This window comes from Sprattus sprattus (assembly GCF_963457725.1).
Source record: "Sprattus sprattus genome assembly, chromosome: 3".
Classification (NCBI taxonomy): domain Eukaryota; kingdom Metazoa; phylum Chordata; class Actinopteri; order Clupeiformes; family Clupeidae; genus Sprattus; species Sprattus sprattus.
The window spans coordinates 45,714,963-45,737,810 of NC_137922.1; the positions used below are offsets into that span (position 1 = coordinate 45,714,963).

The 22,848-nt window shown below is 41.3% G+C and overlaps 1 protein-coding gene across 1 annotated transcript in view; it reads left to right on the forward strand.

Annotated features, from left to right (window-relative positions):
- Positions 1-22,694: 22,694 nt before the first annotated feature.
- The window catches only part of LOC308362802 (uncharacterized protein), a gene marked incomplete at both ends in the record, with an annotated part of 7,046 nt that continues 6,892 nt past the window's right edge, over positions 22,695-22,848 (forward strand). Inside the window, one exon of the mRNA XM_080835527.1 lies at positions 22,695-22,789. Coding sequence (XP_080691653.1) covers positions 22,695-22,789 — 95 coding nt within the window. The remainder of the gene's footprint in view (positions 22,790-22,848) is intronic.

Here is a 22,848-nt window from a genome sequence, read left to right on the forward strand (position 1 = left end):
CTGAGCCTGGAACCAAAACAAACACAATTTGCAAATTTCACAGATGGGTTCATCAAATTTGAATCCCCTCAAGTCTGTGTACTCACTATCACACAGTTTGCTTGTGTTAAGACAACTTCATCATAGCTCGTTAGAGGAACTTCAACTACTATTGTTTAAACGCTTATTCTACCTGCATAACCTATGAAGTATGGACAAAAGACGGGCACAAAGTGTGATTTGACATAGAACATGTCCATACAGGGTTTTGTCCAGGTACGATATTGGCGAATAATATGGTCTTCATTTACCCAGCAAATTGACAGAGCAACAGTCAACTATTGTTTTTTGGCTATGATGTTTTGAATTCATATTTGCATCAGAGACACCCGTATATGTCCGATCTCTGCTGACTCATGGCACTGTATCAAAACAACAATTTGCATATAAAGAAGGTGCTTACTCCCAAACAAATTCAAATACATATGTTTCTTCATAAAAGAGGAAATCACAAATTATATCAAAAGGAAGGAGACCAAAGTTTTACAACATATCATGTTGATCTGGCTAAGAATGGAGTTTTCTTTTTTATTTATAAGGCACATGCGAGTCCGGTCAGGTGTTTAGCAGACACTTTCATCCAATGCAACTTACAGCGTCTCCTTGCAGTGGAGTGGAATTGAACCCGCTTATGGGGGAGCTAACCATGGTTCCACCATGACATTCTATTCACTATCCTAACATTCTAGTCAACTTACACAGGCCTTTAGGGTTGAGATGTAACTGTGCAAACAGTACACTGTATAATGATCATGTGTGTTTCCTTTAGGACTTTTCTCTCTAATTGTTACTGTATAACCTAAAGCTGTGTTTAATAGTTGACTATTAACAATGAACTACATTTATCAAACCTATCTATGTATAAAATGTATAATGAACCTGTCAAACATGGTGTAAACAGCCAATTGATATTTGCATAACAGAATAAACCTCTCCCTACAAACAACAGTCTCCACATAAAGATAGTCACTAACTAAAAACTTCAACCTTCAGCTTACAAAGAAAAGCAATTTACAGCTTATTTCTGCTTCATTTAGGTGGAAAGATAACACATAAATTAATTGGCATAATTGATATATTCAGACTGATTTGCCTGAGTAATGTTTAAAAAAAAGGCCTTAGATCGTTCTTAGTGCTGATTGACTGACACAGTATGACAGCATTAAGGTCCAAACTAGATTCTGCAGTTTCCTTCCAAAGCGGGCAGCTATTGTGGTTGAATATATGTGAATCAATAACCAATGTGTTATAACATGGCCATAGATTATGAACCATTAGTACAATGACCAGTATGGGAAGAACATGAACAATCAGTATAACCACTAGGATATTCATGGAAACAAGCTATTAAAACAACTGTACTACTACAAAATAAGTTATACTATTGACATGACTTACATGATGTGCATTCTATGTTTAAATGCAAGTCTATGCCCAGTGTGTGTTAGGAATAAATACACTGAGGGCTGTGGGGATCCTCTTTATACAGGCCTGACAACAGCCCCCTCCCCTTTAACTGCACTAAACTTGGCATGGTTCCAACCCAGGGGTGTGATGAATGACACGCCTGGAAATATGCTTCTATATTTGTGGGTATATTTTGAGTGAAAGACCAAAAGGATAAACAGCAAAGCCATATTTGTTCATAGCCTGTTTTGCTCAAATTCACTAAGGGAGACAATAATTGTGGAGGGCACTGTGTATATATATGGAGGTTTTGGAGGTGTGGACACATCAGGGAATTCATACACAATGTAAGATAAATAAAAACGTACATGTCATCCAAATCTAAATTAAATATGAAGCTTGAAATAAAGACCTATCAAAGCATTTCAAAACCTTAGACCTGAATCACATGAACCAACTGCCTTACTCCTAGTAATGCCATTTGCACCAGGCTTTTGACTGCACTCTACAGTTGATCCACCACCTCTAGGGGTGCTAACCACCTTGGCATGAACTACACTGTAGATGGTGCTATAATACCAGCAATGTGCACAAAACCTGTTACAGAGACTACAATATAAAAACAAAGTGATCTAGTCCTTTTTCAAATACACTTTTATTCTTTTTTTTCTGTGGGCTTATAGGCCCAAAGTGTTAGACAAAGCATCTTTCACATGTCCAGTGTTACCATGTACACTATCAAAAATTGTCTGCTGGATATGGTCATTACAGACAACAACATAAACGCAAGGCCTTGGGCACTACAACTATATACTGATTTCTGCACACTAATGATCACAGAGTTGTCCTGTTTGTCTGACAGTAATCAAATACACCATCATCATCAAAAGGATATCCAGTGAAAACATAAAGGCTATTCTCAGGACCAAAAAGAAGGAAAGTCTTTATAAACAAGCGTTCAGATTGTGCAGAAGTTGATTTTAAAATATATTACGTACATTTTAAGATAAAAAAACTGTGATTTATGTCACGGACATGTTTTGTCCCAGGTCTCAAGAATCACAGTTTTTTTATCTTAAAATGTACGTAATATATTTTAAAAGCCTCACCAAACTCATCAACAGGACAAGGGTAGCACAACAAAGTGTGTTTTGTTGTTGTCTAACATTTAATTTGTATTCTTAATGATATGATATGTGACTAGTACCTACAAAAACCCATGTCCGAAAGCAGGTCACATCACACTGGAATGCTTTAAAAAGTCTGAAAAGTGATATAAAATTGAACTTTATCTATATCATATGTAAATAACATAGTACTTATTTCACAAACATTAAAAAAAAAAAAAAAAAAAACATTTTGAATGTACTTTCTGGTCAGTTGAACATGTGTCCAGAGTTTTCGTCAACACCATCAGACTTTTTTAAATTGGGAAAAAAATCAGGAATAATTTAGGGCAGCTTTAACTCAAAGGACCCCTTTCCTTCCTCCTTGGCCTTCCTGGTGACATGAGAAAATTTGAGCTCTGGTAAGTTTTTAATAATACTTGTTTTTCATATCTATTTACTAATATGCACATTTCACAACCATAGCGTATCAACTCCAACATGGCTAAAGAGTCAACATTAGAGTAAAATGTTCTGCAATCTAGTGTTTATTTATATAGATTGGCTAGACCATGATCAACAGATGATAAACAAGATGGCTCCTGTGAGAATCTTGTGTGATATAAGGAGAAATGTACTTTTTTGTCAAAACCATCAGACATCAACACCATCAAAACACCATCAAAATTTGTGTCTGATGGTGTTGACTTTCTCTGATGGTGTTGACTAAGGCCATCTTAGTGTCCAATTTAATCATTTTAATGCTGTTTATAACAAAAATATCACTTCCTATGCATTTTTATTGCTATTTCAGTTGCATGTGTCGAATTAAATCTAGATTAGATATAGTGTCAACTCCTTCAGATATATTTTTCATAGTTTAAAAAAAAAATGGTATCTGTTTCATTCCTTGAAGGATATTTGTTCAAAGATTAACACATTTCCAATGTAGATGTGTATTTTTAATGCTTAAAAATGTCTCTGTTAAATCTGAAGGTTAAAGACAAATGTCATTTGTGATATGATTTCAATTCTACTCATTAAACATTGACTTCTTTGGCTCTAAACTTTTGTTTTTAATGATTTAAAGACCTGTGTAAATTATAAGGGGAACTGGGAAAACTAATGAGTGAAAATATTTCTCATAAGATCATTTAAAATAAGTATATTTATGTTTAAGATGGTGTTGACAAAAATCAAGTGCTGACCCAGCAAACATTCATTTAACATAAAAAAATCTACAACTGGGAGGTTGAACCAAAACATGTTTGGATAGACAAAACTTCATTTGACATAAATGTAATCATATATTTTGGAAGTTATCCAAATATTTTTGGGGAAAATCAAAACCTGTTTTGTCCCTTATCTCAAGAATCACTGCACACCAATATGCCATTAGTGACATTTCCTATCATAGAAATACTTGAATTCATTAATTTCCTATCATAGAAAGAATTTAATTCATTATTTTCCTTTAAAATTTGAGCTCCCGACATGTTTCAATATTGTAATTGATTAGACATTTAACAAACCATTATCAGCGGTCTAGATGGAGGTGGGACTGTACACGGGAGTTTAAACAACGCACTTCTAACTTTCGTTTTCCAAACGTCATAGTTTACGCTACAACTTCCGTGCTTGGCAGTGGTGTACAGAACACGAGCGGGGCATTTGTAAATATCATACAAAACATCACATCTTTAGAAGACTTGAGGTCGTCAGGCGTGGGATAGAGGTATGAAGCTAATGGTATATTTTCGATACGCTTGTCTGTGTAGGATATGGCCTGGGTGGGCTCACTCAGTTCCATAAAAGCAACATACACTTAAGCATTAGATACGGAAGTGGGCACAAGCCATGCACATTTGACAGTTTAGATTCAGATTACTATCGTTTGAAGCTTCCATTCTTATTTTATAGATTCTATTTTTAAATTAGCCGATTTGCCCAAAAATAATCGTAGAAGAATGTAATCCAATAGGCCTGTATATTACCAGAAGTCTTGCGTGGTTTAAGGTAGCCTTTTTGAAAGAGATCAATAGGCATACTGTCTTTGTTTTTGACTTCCATTAGCGGCAATGGACCCATTAGATTTCCTAACGCATGAGGAGTTACTACGAGTCTTCCACCGCAAGAAGACAGAGATGTCGTGCATAGACAAACCGCACATCTTCCTCAGGCAGTTACGAGACCACGACCTTGTGTCGGAGAAGCTCTACCAGGTGAGTAAACCCATTCATGTTTTAACTGTGTTGTGTTTATGATTGGTCGGCACATGATGTTTACCTATTAATGCGCAGGCCTGTCTTAAGCTATGTTTCTTTACGTCTTTGAATCACAGGGAGCACAGAATATTCTTAATGTTAGAGTTGGGGTTAAGGTTAAATTAAAGCTTACATTTAAAGTCTAAACATCTAAAAAAGTTATTACATTACAAAGTGTTATTAAGTACGGTTAGTAAATACATTCAATGAAGACAGGCTTACTTTACAAATTATAGCTATAATAAGATTTAAGAGTACGATTTGTGCCCCCCCCCCCCACACACACACCCCATCTGTTTCTCAGAGAGTGGATAGGATGAAGACAAAGGAGAAGAAGATCAAAGGTGTGTATGAGGTGCTGGACAGTCTGGAGGTGGAACAAGCAGAGCGTGTGAAGACCTTCTGGGGGTGTGTGTTTACAGACCACATCCTGCATCAGTACCCCACTCTCAGACTACTGAGGAACAGCCTCATGGACGGTGGGTTTGCACTCTCCTTATCGTGTGTGTGTGTGTGTGTGTGTGTGTGTGTGTGTGTGTGTGTGTGTGTGTGTGTGTGTGTGTTTGAGAGAGAAAGAGAGAGAAAGAAAAGTTAATGGTAACTTAAATAACACTGCCTTGTGATATTTTGGAACAGGCTCTGAATAATCTCCCTGATTTCATTTCCTTCCTCAAATTCAGGGTCTTACTCAGTCAATGAAAGTCAACCAGAGATGGACAGACTGGACAAGAGAAAGAATACGGAGGGAAAGAATAAAGACTTAAAAGAAGCAAAGGTGAAGAAGATGAGTAGACAGAAAAGAAAAGAGAGCAGCACTAGTGGAAGGGAGGAAGGAGAGGAGGAGGAAGATGAGGAGGAAGATCAAGCAGGGACTTCTAAATCCACAACCAGTCAGAAGAAGAAGCATCAGAAACCCATCTACTGTGAGTATACACTCTCAGCATTCTGATATTAAACCCATCAACTGTGAGTATACACTCTCTGCATTCTGATATTAAACCCACCTACTGTGAGTATACACTCTCAGCATTCTGATATTAAATATACACTTACTTAGAGTATACTGTACATACTTTCAGTCTCAACATACTTTACTGTTCATTTAAAAGCCATGGCTTAATTTGACTATACAAGACTGTACTGTGCTGTGTAGCACATTGCAAATCTGTGCTGAATCCTCAGGGTAAATGCTCATTATTAAATCTTAGTCTAATTAAATTAAATTATTTAGTAGTGCTGTCAAAATTATTTCAATATATTCATGGACACCTGACACAGAGCTTAGTTTAGTTCACAAGCTTGCAACTGCATTGAGCACTTCACCGTACTACTAACCCAATTGGATACTCACCACGTTCTGACTGGCTGACCAGTATGGTTGTAATTGTATTATTACAAGCTTCAGTCTTCAGAAGAAAATTAATTAATCACAGCAAATCGTGCAAATAACAGCACTATTATTTATCAGATGTTTCTATCTAGAGCAACTTGCATATCATATCAAAACTTTAAAATCATATCGCAAATCATATTTGAGATCTTTGGGAGTTCAGACTCATATTTCTGATTTATTTATAAGGACACACACACATGTAACAACATTTCTGTAAATATGCCCGTGTAAGCTAGCTGGCAAGTTTTCAACTGCAGTCCTTTGATGGGGTGTTTAAACATTAAAGTGATGAAATGTACAGAGCACAGAGCATTTGCAGAGGCCATAGTTCAAGTTCAGAGTTCAAAGTGCTTTATTGTCATTGTCACAAAGACAACGAGACAGTAGAGGCAGCAACAGACAGCTAAAAAACGTAGGATGCTGTGAACATTATCTTCCACAGCTAAATAATAATAAATAACAACTAGAAAATGCATTTCCTGAAGGAAATACCAGTGCATGAAATGCAAAGGTTAAGAAAGGAAGAAGAAAAGAAAGAAGAGTGAAAGAAGGAAAGAAGAAAGGAAAGAAGAGTGGAAGAAGGAAAGACAAAAGGAAAGAAGAGTGAAGAAAGGAGAGAAGAGTGGAAGAAGGAAAGAAGAAAGGAAAGAAGAGTGAAAGAAGGAAAGAAGAAAAGAAAGAAGAGTGAAGAAAGGAAAGAAGAGTGGAAGAAGGAAAGAAAGAAGAGTGAAATAATGAAAGAAGAAAGGAAAGAAGAGTGAAGGAAGGAAAGAAGAGTGGAAGAAGGAAAGAAGAAAAGAAAGAAGAGTGAAAGAAGGAAAGAAGAAAGGAAAGAAGAGTGTAAGAAGGAAAGAAGAGTGAAGAAAGGAAAGAAAAGTGGAAGAAGGAAAGAAGAGTGGATGAAGGAAAAAAGAAAGGCAAGAAGAGTGGGAGAAGGAAAGAAAAATGGAAGAAGAAAATAAGAAAGGAAAGAAGAGTGGAAGAAGGAAAGAAGAGTGAACAAGAGTGGCTCTGGATGAAGAGATAAAGAGAGAGTGAAAATATTGAAAAAAGGAGATAAAAATGGAGTGAAGAAGAGAGATTGAGTGTGAGAGAAAGTTGACTGAGAGAGAAAGATGGAGAGATGGAGGGAAAAAAATAGAGAATGAATGGTGTCTTAATGTTCCTAGTTACAGTTAAATTGAGAGGGACAGAGAGAGAAGAGGTTCCTTGGATTTGGCACAGGTGTCAGTAAAGCACAGGTGCAGGCCAGTTTAAAGACCCTATTATGATGACATAATGGCCCAATGTAAGTCAATGGGAGAAATTTATATTCGGTTTTCTTTAATATCTTAAAAAGTATAAAGTTTAGAAAAGTGAAAAATACATAGCATAAGTGTCGTTTACAAGACCTACGCGTCAAAGTTTGAATGAAGTTTCTACGTTAAGCGGTTCGGGCTGAATTAATCGCTGAAAAAGGTAACAAGAAGAAGAAGAACAAGAAGCCTAGGAATAACAATACAGGGCATTTCATGCACTGTAATTAATAAATAGATTATAAAATAAATAGAACCCAGACACAGCAACAGAAATATGAGCTAAAAGCACAGGAAGGCAAAGAGGAGCTGTAGACTTACATCAGGTGTAGACGAAGTAGGTATGACCTCAAAGTTCGGCAGTGAAATAGCCGCAGCTCTTTAAGTCCTTCTCTCCATCTCTATGCCAGTGCCAGACTCCAGTCAGCAAGAGTACCGCAGCAGTCACCAGGAGGACGACAGAAGCGAAGGAGACCAGAGAGAAGAGGAGGGAAGGATGGCAGAGGACAGAGATGACAGTAGTAACCATGGCAACATGGATGTGGACACATCCATGTTTGAAGGAACTACTCTCCCTGTCCAGTGTGGGTCTGTCATTGGAATACTGCAAAAAGGCCGCTTTGCGTCTGGTGAGTGTGTGACACGTGTGTGTGTGTGTGTGTGTGTGTGTGTGTGTTTCAGTGTGGGAGTTTGTATACTCTACATAGTAAGACAAAACCCCCTTTTTCCTTGTCTAAACATTTTTTTAAGTGACCTCTGAGTGTAGTGGAATTTCAGTAGTGGACAGCAAAAATACTTTTCAAAAATGTGTTGCTAACATTAATGCAGAAAGAGAAAACAAAGAATGGTGGATTCACTAGATCAGCACGATTGACTCTAGTTCAGATGCTGGCGTGTGACGTAAAGTGGTGCTCTGCTGAGCAGCCTCATTTTCTAGGCAGCGACCCAACACACAGTCATTCATACTCGTTCACACTCATTCACAATCATTCACACTAGGTCCAGGTCGCTTTTACGTGCAGTTAGAAGGCGGCAAAATGTAATCCCTGTGACATAACATTTGCCGATTACCTACTTTTGACACCCTCGGACAAAAAAAAGACACAGCACTGAGTGACCCGTGGTGATCTTTGACCTGTATAGGAATTACAGGAAAGTGCATCCGCACAGAGGAGAGCTGGCTGACCCCAACAGAGTTCATCAAGCTGAACCCTGACCTGAGAGATGGAATGTGGAAGAGAGACATCACCTGCAGAGGCCAGCCCCTTGGCTACCTTCTACAGGTAAAGAGAGCATCAGAGAGGTTCTGTTTGTGTGTGACTGTAAAGTTATTTTTTTTGCATGATAAGATGCCAAGAATGAACAATGACCTAAAGTTATATCTGTGTGTGTGTGTTTGTGTGTGTGTGTGTGTGTGTGTGTGTGTGTGTGTGTGTCTGTGTGTGTCTGTGTGTCTGTGTGTGTGTGTGTGTGTATGTGTCTGTGTGCAGAGGAAGATACTGCAGGTGCACTCTCTGCTATGCCCGTGTCCTATGTGCAGCCAGGAAGAGTCAGAGCTGGTAAGATCTCTCTCAATCTAAACCTTGAAATCTGTGTCACCCTTTTTTCACTGGTGGGTTTCACTGGTAAGCACTACTTTGGCTGAGGCTTCTGTTAATGCAAACACGTACTAAGAGTTACACTACAATGTACAACTAGAATGCGTTTCGTGAACAAACTGCGAGAGTGTGCTTGCTCTGTTGCAGCCATGACAGAGAGAACAAGTGCCTTGGAATTGGGGCAGGTGTCAGCCGTGCGCGCCTACCACACACTCTCCCTGTTGGATGAGCATGCACAAATGAGTATGCATGAGTGAGTAAACATGAGTGAGTATGCATGAGTGAGTATGCATGAGTGAGTAAACATGAGTGAGTATGAATGAGTGAGTAAACATGAGTGAGTATGCATGAGTGAGTATGCACGAGTGAGTAAACATGAGTGAGTATGCATGAGCGAGTATGCATGAGTGAGTAAACATGAGTGAGTATGCATGAGTGAGTATGCATGAGTGAGTATGCATGAGTGAGTAAACATGAGTGAGTATGCATGAGTGAGTGTGCATGAGTGAGTATGCACGAATGAGTAAACATGAGTGAGTATGCATGAGTGAGTATGCACGAGTGAGTAAACATGAGTGAGTATGCATGAGTGAGTGTGCACGAGTGAGTATGCATGAGTGAGTATGCATAAGTGAGTATGCATGAGTGAGTAAACATGAGTCAGTATGCACGAGTGAGTAAACATGAGTGAGTATGCATGAGTGAGTATGCACGAGTGAGTAAACATGAGTGAGTATGCATGAGTGAGTATGCACGAGTGAGTAAACATGAGTAGTATGCATGAGTGAGTAGAGCCCTGGTATGGAAGGTGTCTCTTAATATTCCTAGTTATACAGTTGAATCGAGAGGTACAGAGAGAAGAGGAGCCTTGGGACCTTGGCGCAGGTGTCAGTGAAGCACAGGTGCAAGCCAGTTTAATGACCCCATTATGATGTCATAATGCCACAGAGTTCTGCCATGCAAGTCTATGGGGAAAAAAGGTGATGAAAAAGAGGAATAAAAAAGGAGAGGCAAGGAGTACCGCCACGAAAAGATATAGCAGGTTGCAAGCACACTAACAAGCATATAGTGTGTGCTTCAGATCTTTTGTACAGAATACACAGAATATACCGACTCTCCACCGGCATTCCATTGATAATTCAGAACAAGCTGAGTGCCTCTTGACTGCTGCTGTGTGTATCTGTATGTACTGGCTTGGTTTTTACTATTTTAAAACTAATACTACTGTGAATACTGCTTGAATACTCATTGGATAGGCAATCAGGCAACTTCCTGAGGGCAATCAATCTAGTTTCACTCAGTCACTTTCTGAATTGCTAGGACACACCTGAAGGTAATTAGGCTCCTTTGTCTCTGCAACTGCTGGGCGGGTCTTCAGCCGGACGCAATCAGTGAATCTGCTATTTCAATAGGACTGATACTGAAGCGTCAGCGTAAGTGTCAGCCCTCGTGTTGAGCCCTTTTCGTGTGAAGACATTTTCGGGTAAAGACATACAAGTCTACCTGTGCAAGTCCACCGAAGCAAGGACACGAACAAGGTAAACCTTTCAAACCAATACAAAAATTTTTCTTTCTAGTCATGTGTCACAGCAGTATCTCTGTTGTCACTCGCTGTCACAAGAGATCCCAGCGCACCAGAAGGCAGCGCAACCTGGGTAACCTCCGCTCATTTCAACAAACCTCATCTGCTGTAACCTCCTTCTCTGTTGGCCTGTGGAACTGCCAGTCTGCAGGCAACAAAGCCAACTTCATTTCAGGTTATGCCAATCACCTCTCACTAGGGCTCTTAGCTCTCACTGAGACTTGGATCAAACCTGAAGACACTGCTGTCCCGGCAGCACTCTCCACTAACTACGCCTTCTCCCATACATCTCGGCCATCTGGTCGTGGAGGTGGGACGGGGCTGCTGATCTCGGAAAACTGGAAATTTACTCCACTGCTGTCTTCAAACAGGTATGCCTCGTTTGAATATCATGCAATTATGGTAACTGCTCCTGTTGAAACATATGTGATTGTTATCTACCGGCCACCAGGACAACTGGGCGATTTCGTCCATGAGCTGGACACCCTGCTGTCAGCCATCCCTGACCATGAGTGTCCAATACTCATCCTTGGCGACATGAACATCCACCTAGACAACCCCAACTCGGCTGACTTCCGGACCCTGGTCCACTCGTTCGACCTACAACAGGTATCCACTCCCCCAACTCACAAAGCAGGGAAAGAGCTCGACCTCATCCTTGCTCGGAACTGCACCACGGAAAACCTAACTGTAACCCCTCTCCATCTCTCAGACCACTTCTTCATTCGCTTTGATGTTCGACTCATTGAGCAACCCTCTGTCCCTCCTCCTATGGTCTCGTTCCGGCGCAACCTCCGCACACTCTCCCCCACTCACTTTTCCTCCCTGGTTTCCTCTACTCTTCCACCTTTATCCACCTTCTCCTCACTAGGTGTCAATGACGCCACAGAATCTCTCTGCTCCACTCTAAGCTCATGCTTGGACAGTTTGTGTCCACTTTCTACCAGACCTGCGCGAGCTACCCAGTCTCATTCATGGCTGAGTGATACCCTCCGAACGCAGCGCTCCAATCTCAGAGCGGCTGAGAGAAAGTGGCACAAATCTGCAGCACAGGACGATCTTGCAAGCTACCAGACACTGCTGGCCTCCTTCTCAACCAGCATCACTGCTGCTAAGAAAACTTTTTTCAATGACAAAATCAACAGTGCAACTGATGCTCGGAAACTATTTTCCACCTTCAAAACTCTGCTCTACCCTCCTCCTCCTCCCCCAGCTACTAACCTCACAGCCGATAACTTTGCTTCCTTCTTCACAGAGAAAGTGGCAGCCATTGGGAAACAATTCGACCAACTGTCTTCCCCCCCTAAGGGCGCTACCATCAATAACTCATCTTTTCCCTCCTTCACCCCCCTCACTGAGAGTGAGGTCTCCAAAATCCTAGCAGGTAGCCGTCCAACTACATGCCCGCTGGACCCTATCCCATCCAACATCCTTCAAGCCATTTCCCCTGCCGTCCTACCGGCAATAACACAGGTGATTAATGCCTCTTTTAATTCTGCAACATTTCCTTCTTCATTCAAGGTGGCTCGGGTGACGCCGCTGCTCAAAAAGCCGTCTCTCGATCCCACTCAGGTGGAAAACTACCGACCGGTCTCACTTCTCACTCTCCTATCTAAAACACTTGAGAGGGCAGCCTCCAAACAGGTCACAGAGTTCCTGTCAACAAACAATCTCCTCGATCCAAACCAGTCTGGATTCAAAAGCGGTCACTCCACCGAAACAGCCCTGCTATCTGTGACAGAGGCTTTAAAAACAGCTAGAGCAGCAGCTCAATCCTCAGTTCTTGTCCTGCTTGACCTATCAGCTGCGTTTGATACAGTCAACCACCGCATTCTTCTGTCCATACTATCAAGTATGGGCATCTCAGGCAAGGCGCACTCCTGGTTTGAATCGTACCTCTCTGGGCGCTCATTCAAGGTGTCATGGCAAGGTCATCTATCTGTACCCCACCACCTCACCACTGGGGTGCCCCAGGGGTCTGTAATGGGACCACTTCTCTTTGCCATCTACACCACCTCGCTGGGCCCCATCATCCGCTCGCATGGTTTTTCCTACCACTGTTATGCCGATGATACTCAACTGGTTCTGTCCTTCCCTCCTGAGGACAACACTGTTTCGGCACGGATCTCAGACTGTCTTGCTGATATATCCACATGGATGAAAAACCACCACCTTCAGCTGAACCTGGCCAAAACAGAACTGATGGTCTTCCCAGCCAAACAGTTCATCCACCACAATATCAACATCAAGACTGACTCTTTATCTCTGGCTCCATCCAAAACAGCAAGAAACCTCGGGGTCATTATTGACGACCAACTAACCTTCACAGCCCACATTGCCTCTGTCGCGAGGTCATGCCGCTTTGCGCTTTACAACATCCGCAAAATCAGGCCGTACCTAACCCAGTATGCCACCCAGCTCCTGGTGCAAACCTTGGTGGGTTCCCGCCTCGACTACTGCAACGCCCTCCTAACGGGCCTGCCGGCATGCGTGGTAAAACCACTACAGATGATCCAGAACGCGGCGGCGCGCCTGGTGTTCAACCAACCAAAGAGGGCACATGTCACCCCGCTACTCACTGAGCTCCACTGGCTGCCAGTAGCTGCTCGCATCAAATTCAAGTCACTTATGCTTGCCTACAAAGTGCTTACTGGGTCTGCTCCCACCTACCTAAATGCTCTTGTAAGGGCAAATGTCACACCTAGGACGCTGCGCTCATCCAGTGAGCGTCGTCTGGCACTGCCCCCAGTGCAAGCAAGGCAATCCAGACTATTCTCAGTTGTAGTTCCACGTTGGTGGAACGACCTGCCTAGCACTACCAGAGCAGGAGCGTCCCTCCCTACCTTTAAGAAACTCTTGAAGACCCAACTCTTCAAAGAGCACCTCTCTTCCTAAACTGGCACCTTGGCTCAACCTGCACTTAAGCAGCAACAGGCCCGCACTTCTTTTTTTATTCTTTCTATGTCGTTTTATAAGCAATATTTATGGTTACACCAGGTTTTTTAATGCTCTTAGCTTGATTGTTCTCCCTTGTACGTCGCTTTGGACAAAAGCGTCTGCTAAATGACTAAATGTAAATGTAAATGTAATGATAGCTTTCCTAAATCATGCAACCGCAACTAACTACAGACCTAAAAGAGAGTTCTGTAATAATAAAGTAAGAAGTGTTTTCTTGCCCTTTAAAAAAAAAAGTAGTGTAGATCGATCAGTATGTATACACAACGATATTTAACTGATAAACCCGGTTACACTTGTATGTGGCCCTCGCTAAAACTTTTTGCTGCCTGATACAAAAGGAAAACTTGCACTGTTCTCATTTTCCACAACTAATCTACAAGAGACATCACATCATGGTAGGTCAACACTGATTGACTTACTTAATTTCTCCCTCCAAAATCCCTTCAGAAGAGCCTACCTTTGTGTTTGGTGTGTCTAAACCAATTATATAGCATTCAAGTTCAAGAAAGTATAGTTTGCAGAAAAAAGTGTAAAAAAAGTCAGGTTTTTTTTTATACTGTATATCACAGAGAAAGAATACTGCAATGTCAGTTCTTTTTCTAATATCGTGCAGCCCTACTGGTCAGTTAATAGAGGGGATGTGTGTGTCTGTTTGTGTGTGTGTGTGTGTGTGCGTGTGTGTGTGTGTGTGTGTGTGTGTGTGTGTGTGTGTGTGTTTCAGGAGCAGGGAAATGATGACTACTGTTTCATCTGTGGAGAGCGAGGAGAGCTGCTGTGTTGTGATGGGTGTCCCAGATCCTTCCACAGAGACTGTCACTTACCTCCTCCACTACCAGGGTAAGATAAAGAGGGAGAGAGAGAGAGAGAGAGAGAGAGAGAGAGAGAGAGAGAGAATACGGGATACTACTATGTCACAATTGTTTGTTAATGTGTTATAAATGTGAATACTATTCCTTCATTTTTCTGTGTGTGTGTGTGTGTGTGTGTGTGTTTGTGTGTGTATTTTTCACACAGAGATGAGTGGCTGTGCACGTTCTGTGTTTTGAAAAAGAGTCAGGAATGGCGCTACACGAGTCACATGACCCAAAGGCAGGTTCTAGACAGCGGAATATCCGACTATAAGCTGGTGAGCTCACGCTGTTGGACAGTCAATCAATTTGTGCTTCATCATACCATCATACCCTGTGTCTAATTTTCTAATTCAGTTTTTTTTTTTTCATTTTCTTATTTTATGCACCTGATATTTGGCAGCATTTAAGATCAAAGACTGTTGTCTAGTGTTTGTCTAAACTGTGTGTGTGTGTGTGTGTGTGTGTGTGTGTGTGTGTGTGTGTGTGTGTGTGTGTGTGTGTGTGTGTGTGTGTGTGTGTGTGGATGTGTGTGTGTGTGTGTGTGTGTGTGTGTGTGTGCTTTGTGTTTGACAGCAATGCCAGTACCTCCTGCTGTTTTTACTCAATGTTGATGAGCAGAAAACCTTTACCACTGATCCCTGCCTTACTGTAAGTGGTGTGCGTGTGTGTGTATTCAAGTTCAAGTATTTCTTTTGTCAGATACACAGAAAAACAGAGTCAGACTGGGCCCTGAAATTCTTAGGACAAGACACCGCACAACAACCTACCATAGCATAACATAACATAACATAACATATTGTAAGTACTCTGAACTTAAATGACACATATAATAAACAAATCGTACTGAATGAGTGATACTGCAACATGGACAAAATAAACATCTAACAATAACAAAACAAACAAACAGCTAGGCAGTATTAACGGAGCTCTCATTATTGCGTTAACCCCGTGTGTGTTTGTATGTGCACCATTGTTTTACCACCCTTGTTACTTTGACTTATTATACCCTGTGATTGGCAGGCATCAGGGTACTCATCAGTGGTACCGAGGCCCATGTGGTTGGAGAAGGTGAGAGAGAACCTGGAGGGTCGCTACCGTCTGGTGGGAGAGTTCATCTCAGACGTGCGGCTCATCTTCAAGAACTGTGCCATCTACAACAGGGTAAGTATGTGTGGTTAGGGTGGAAAATGTCTTTTAAAACTGTTAACTTTTTCATAATATCCTTCATGCATGCCTAACTAAGACATTTGCAGGTATTACGGAGACAGGTTGTTATTTATTGAGAAACATACTGTTTACACTTATTTATTGTTTTTATCAGATTGAGTTGAAGTAATTAGGAATGCTTTTTTATTTGCTTTCATGAATGCATCAATATTCTTAATGTATCTACACGTGTGTTTGTGTGTGTGTGTGTGTGTGTGTGTGTGTGTGTGTGTGTGTGTGTGTGTGTGTGTGTGTGTGTGTGTGTGTGTGTGTGTGTGTGTGTGTGTGTTTGTGTGTGTGTGTGTGTGTGTGTGTGTGTGTGTGTGTGTTTGTGTGTTTTGTATAGAACAACTTGAAGTATAAAGAACTGGGAATGCAACTCAGTGACGTGTTTGAGAAAGAGATCCGCTGCACCTTCAACATAGAAGAGAGAAGTAGGGAAAACAGAATGAAGGGAATGATGAAGAGGAAGGAAAAGGAAAACACCAGAGTTCTCCACAGCACAAGCAATCTGCCCACCCTTCTACCTGCAAGGTGACAGAGAAAGTGGGGGGCTGGAAACAAACTGAGGGAGAGAGAGAAAGAGAGAGGGAGGGAGATACTGGGAGGGAGAGAGAGAGGGAGGAAGATACTGGGAGGGAATTTTGTATTTTTAGAGGCATGTGAAACAATAAATAAGGACATTTCGCTGGTCAGTATTTTACAGATTGAAATAGAACTCTGAATAGATCTGCATCTGACTGTAATCACTGTACAAATGTTACTTTACTTTATTTTCCATGGCTGCAGAATTCAGCCATTATGACAAATCTGTAACAAGTGTAAAGAACTTAATAGTTATAGTAGCTTACATGTTAACCATGAGAGGAAAATGTCTTCACATACTACTGGTAAGTCTCATCATGTTTCTCTGATGTATGTTTGCTGTGCATTTTGAAGGGCCCCTCGTCAGAGCAATAGTGCACAGAGGACCTGTGAAGCCTGTTCTGAAGTTCCTGACTCCAGCCACTGGGTCCTGGTGGACCCCGAGGTCTCCACAGAGAAGAGGGTTTCAACCTGCAGCCTGAGCTCTCCTGCAGGGAGGTATGAGTGCTCAGAGTCTGGTCTGCGCTGGTCGTGTGCTGGTCAAGTCACCCTGCAGTACTGCTTTGTGGACTGGCATCTCTTGGCTGGAGAGCTGCCTAACATGCAGTACAGACCAGCTGGCCCTTCGATGGACATCAGGCTCATCTCAGGAGAGCTGGAAGAGATCCACCTGCCACATTTCCTCTGTTTGGGAGGTAGTCGGTCCTGTCTGAAGGATGCTTTGAAGGTTCTGCACAAGCAGGACAGTGGAGTGTGTTTGGAAAAGTTTGAGCTGAGTCGCTTCCATGCCAGGCTGGTGAACCCCTCCTTTTCTCTTCTTGGACCTTTCTACTCTTTGATGTCGTTCATACTCCCTGGGAAGGAGGAGATGGAGCCGATGAATATCCATGCTGATGTTCAGGTCTATCGGAGCAGCACCTCCCCCCTCAACTTCCGCTTGTACCTCCTGCCAGAGGATGCCCATCTCAGAAAGTTATTGACGGACGAAGAGGAAGGTTTCCGAGGCTTCAGACTTCCTAGGCCCCGACCTTTGAGACCTCTTCAGATGAATGAGTTCTATGGTTTTCATACAACTCCAGAATCCATCAGAATTTATCCACCAGAACTAGACCTCAGAGTCAGCAATATAAGCCCTTACTTCGCAGAGGTTCGTATAGGTGAGGCTCGTGAGTTTAAAATTAAGCTGCTCAGCTCTGCAGACCAACAGACAGTTTGGGAAGCAGACATCATGAGAAGTGAATGCTATTGGACCAATCCCCACCAGAGTAGTGACAACATATCAGCTGCTGAGTTCCTCAAAAGGCACCAGGCAGATCTTGTTCAGAAGGTGAAGAACGTGATGCCATTAGCAGATAAGCTGCTCTCAGAAGGCCACATCAGCGCTGACAATTATGCAGACATCCGCACAGAATGCAGTGACCAGGACAAGATGAGATGTGTGTTTAAGGTCCTGGAGTCATGTGGGGATAGAGGGAAGCGCGTGTTCATCACAAACCTTCAAGATCAACACTCTGACCTGCTGGAGGAGTTGGGCATGCCTCCTGGATGGGAATATGAAAACCCCATTTAGCTATTTTCATTTGTAATTCTGTAACTTTGTCTGTACTCATGCTCACAAGGCCAGTAAATCAAACGGTTGCAACGTAGAAAGCAACTGTTGTCTAGCAATCTAACTACTGACCAAGCATGCAAAAACCATACAAACACCAACAACAGCACAGTTGTCACTGATAAAAGGTTTGCTTGCATGCTAACTCATGTCTTTGGTGATATTGTTGGCAATTTTTAGCTGTGAAACCCCTTTTTTTACATATACATTTTCACAGGGTGGTCCAAAGCCTGGCCTTGCAAACAACACCACCAAAGTTAGAATTGAAAAAATAGTGGAAGTGTTTCCAAAGTCATTCTATGAAATCTTTAATTTTCTGACACAGAGAACTAAATTACATAGCGAGTTTTCCTATACCCTTGTTTCATAAATATTTCCAACCCTTTCCCTAACCCGGTTCATCCTCTCCCACCCCTTGCGCTGGATAGCCTGTGGAATGCGATAGCTGGGTGTTTTTCTTCTTCAAAGAATCAAATCAGATGTCTGCACTGCACAGTTGATCTGGACAGAAAGGGGGGGGTATTGAAAGAGCAAAAGGAAGGTGGAAGTTACACCCATGTCTGAAGTCCCTTATGTTGTCATAGAGGCCATGCTCTATGGTACTTTACTTAAAGCAGCACTAAGGAGTTTCGGTCGAAAACTAACAATCTAACTGCTGAAAAGGCTGAAAGGCAGAAACCTTACAAACACCAACAACAGCACAGTTGCCACTGATTAAAAGCTTGCTTGCCTTTGATGTCTTTGCCAATTTGCCAATGCTATGAAAGCTTTTTTTTCCTACTCTTGCGGTGTAAAAAAAAACCTAGACGGCTAGTTGGAACGACAGTTATGTTTATCTGTCCTTCACATAATCAAATGACCATATACCATGAAAATGAATTAGAGGATGATACCAGTACCAGTTGCTTACAACACCTTGTCTCAGAAAACGTAAAATTCTTGCCTATTGTAAAATTAAGAATAACTAATGATGGCTCTTGCCATTCAGTAAGTGATGAAAAACTATGACTCAGCCTGGTACAACCAAATAGAAAAAGTATACCTAACATTTTTATGCTGTTAAGTTGCATTATGTGTTTGGTGCAAATGCAAATTGTGTTTTCTTTTTTTCAAAATACTGTTATACATACATTTTATGGCTACATTTGGTGATTAGGATTCATGATAGGGGAAGATATTAGGTGAGTTTATGTGTTTGGATTTGCAATAAATATAGCAAGAAATCTGGAAGTGGAGTCAAAATATAATATGTTAAGAGTATGCCTACTTGAAACACCAAAAGTGTCATACTCCAAGATCTAGGAAGATGTCTACAATCTGTTTATATTTTGATTATTATGATTCTTAAGATTAGTGTCTTTCATTAAAATATATTTGTTAAATCCTGAAATGCATATGTAATCATCTTTTCTTATCATAATTAGAATGTTGAAGATTGTTATTACTGTGATAGATGTTTTTCATTATAATGGGCTATATTTATTTTGTTGTGACATTATGAAACTAATTGTGTTATAGTGTTGCGTTCATTGTTTATGTTGTTACAACCGGCTCGTAAGATCGTAACATAAGGAGGCAGACAGCGAGCTCAATAGTTATGTTAATACGTTTATTGAGTCATGAGGTAGATTTTATCAAAAAAACGTCTAGGGGGTTCAGAGATGAATGGATGGAACGAGTATGTTCGTGAGTAGGAGTGTTTACAAAAAGTAAATAGGAGAGGAGCGGAAGATGAAGGGCCGCTCAGATAGTCCCTGAACATTAAGATAGTACTACACAAAGATAGTACTACAGTCGGTTCACCACAATCTGCTGCCTACGTGTTTACGCAAATCTCTCGTTGCCAGCCTCCGTATTTACGAAATTAAAAGATTCGTTTGGTGTGAAAAGTAAATCCGATTCGGAGGCCCTAGACTTCGTGTGCAAAGCGACGCACAAAGGAGAGAACAGTCAAGCTACGAGCAATATAACCTCGTGTAACAATACATGTAGACCCAGGGGCGTAGCACCAGATTCTGGGCCCTATGCACAGTAGGTTCATAGCCCCCCCCCCCCCCCCCCAAAAAAAGAGTGCCACGCCCCCTCCCCCCTGACGGTGAAACTTTGCAAATTGAAGGTAGTTAGGAAATGGCTTCCCTTCCTTGTCTTTTGCTGTAATTGTATTTGTTTTTATGTTGCTTGCCAGTCTGTGAACAATTGTGTCTCTCTCTTCATTAGTTCATTTCTCTGTCCATAGTGCTGGATCTTCTGGCATACACTCCCTGGCGCTGGTCTGACTACTTTCTGACCTCTCTTCATCCCTTTCACTTTTCTCAGAATCTTCTCTGCTATCACTTCCTTCACTTGTGTCATCCTCTACCACATTTTCTCCATCTTCCTGGACAGAAGCATGAAGCATCTGATAGATATTACTGTAACAGGCAATTCCAATGTAGCCTAATTTGTGTGACTGAACATGTTTAAAGGTAGAGTATGGGATGTTTTCCTGGAACACTTTTTACTATATTGCTTAAAATCCCCTTCACACCCTGATTGCAACAAAAAAAAAGTCACCTTTGGATGGAACAGCCTGTGTTGCTATTTGCTAAACACATTAAGCCTACAGTATAAATAGCTAAAATTATGTACTTTCATTTTAAACTGCTCACCTTGCCTCAAGACCACAGTGTCAGAGGATGAGGGGTCTGCATCACTAGCTGCTTCTGAAACTGAGTGCCATGTTTCACAAGTTAACTTTGCTAGCCAACTAATTTGACAGCCTAATCTTATGAATTTATTGAGCCTAGACTAGCCCTACTAGCCCTTTAGCAGAAGTTAAGGCTATTAGCCTAATTATGTTATGGCCTAACAAATATTAATTTAGCCAAATGTTCTAATTAGTATAGACCTACTATTGCAATGGTGTGGTAGGCTATGCATAAAAATGAAAGAATACCCGCACACTGTTGCTGCAGCTCCCGTGTATTTTATTGGCACAACGTTTCGACCAGGTGTTCGTCAGGTGTCAGCAGCAACAGTGTGGGTATTCTTTCATTTTTACGGATCTCTTTTTACCCTGCACCTGGATTGGATGTGCGTGCAACACACTCTGCAACTGTGGAAGGCTATGCAAACAAACATGTATTTAGAGTTTACCTCAGATTACAGATAGGGCATGTTATTTCTAATTTTGTGTTATGCCGTTTTTAGCAATGACAATCGCGGTGGTATTGATTCGTTTTATTACCACATCATGAGTTCATTTAATGTAGGGTGTTTGCTTTCACATTCGGGCTCACCTTTCTTAGGAAAGAAGTCTGTTAGTAGTTGCTTTCCCTCGTCTCTTTTTCTCTCTCTTGCCTGCCTTTCTTTTCTTTTCTGAAACCCGGATTTAACGTTCTTGGACATCTTCAATGCGCACCGTTGCCTCAGTCGAATGAACGTTAACATTCATCAAATGCGCCTATAGGTAAAAAGAACACTGAAGGCGGACTAAACCATTTTGTGCGTGAGCCGGGGGGGTGAGGGTCTCCAGACATTATATGTAGACTAGGACACACAATTCAATCCATCATTCAACCAATTTATTAACCCAAAACATTAAAATTATATTAGTTAGCAAGAAAATTTGGACCTTTAAATGATATTAATATTTAAAGGAAAAATAAAATTCCACACTCCTCAAGGGCCCTCCCCCACAGAGGGCCCTGGTAACTCAGTCCCCTTTATCCCCCCCCCTATGACGCCACTGTGTAGACCTATGCATTTACATTTAGTCATTTAGCAGAAGTTTTGTCCAAAGCGACGCACAAGGGAGAGAACAGTCAAGCTACGAGCAATATAACCTCCTCGTGTAACAATACATGTACATGTATCATACGGACTCTGTAGGCTATTGGACTGCAGGGCAGCGGGGTGTGCACAGGGGGTCGTAACAATGTTTATTTAGCTGTTATGGTCAACTGAAATAGTTGAAGACTGGCTCACAAGGTGTCCCCTTAACGGCTGTGCATAATTACATCACAACTTTCCTACACGTGAACGACAGTTAAACAACTTAAGCAACATTACCATATATATGTTTTGTTAATTACTTTGGATGAAATTGTCTGCTAAATAGCTAATTTAAGCTTTTAACTAATATGACGTTGATTGAATGAATTCTGTGATTACCGCTGCAACATGACTGCAGACACGTCATAATAGATACTACGCTGAGAACGAAACAATATCTGAATAAGAACCACGAACATTCTAAAGCATGATCAGAATTGCTTTTGCATCGAACTGCGAAGGTAAGCAACAAATGAGTTCCCCTAAAATACAAGTTATTTGATTTTTAACGGATAATTTAAAGCTAAAATCACAAAGATGTTGAAGGATTTTTTTGTTAATACCTTAACCTACCTTATGAAACGGTTTAAATTGCTAATTTCATTTATAAATAGTTTTAAACTGCTCCATAATAGCTTTCAGTTTGATATGCCTTATGGTGGCTATTAACTCAACATCTTAAATCCATTATAAACGACCTGTATTTTTGTATATATCTGGGAAGTTTGATTTGCTCTATGTCTAGGTTATAGGACCCTACTACTGTACATTATCTCTGCAACAGCAGGCTTTCACTTTACCTTTATTATAGATGAGAGATGTGACCAGACCCAGTGTCATTTGGGAACGTTGATATGTTATCTTAATATATAACCTTAATAACTTAAACCTTCATAACCTGAGTGTTCAGTCAGTCAAGGCCTCAGTCCTTACTGTTGCTCTGGAGCTTCAGTAACGTAACCACGTGTGTGTGTCTTTCTCTCCAGCCATGTCCCGGCGAAGTATGAGATTACTGACGAGCGATTATTATCGCACTGATGGTGAAAGCTCTCACCAAGTGTCTTACAAAGAGTGCCCTGTCAGGTGTGTGTACATGTGTGTATCATAGTGTATGTGTTTGTTAATTTGTATGCCTGTATGGT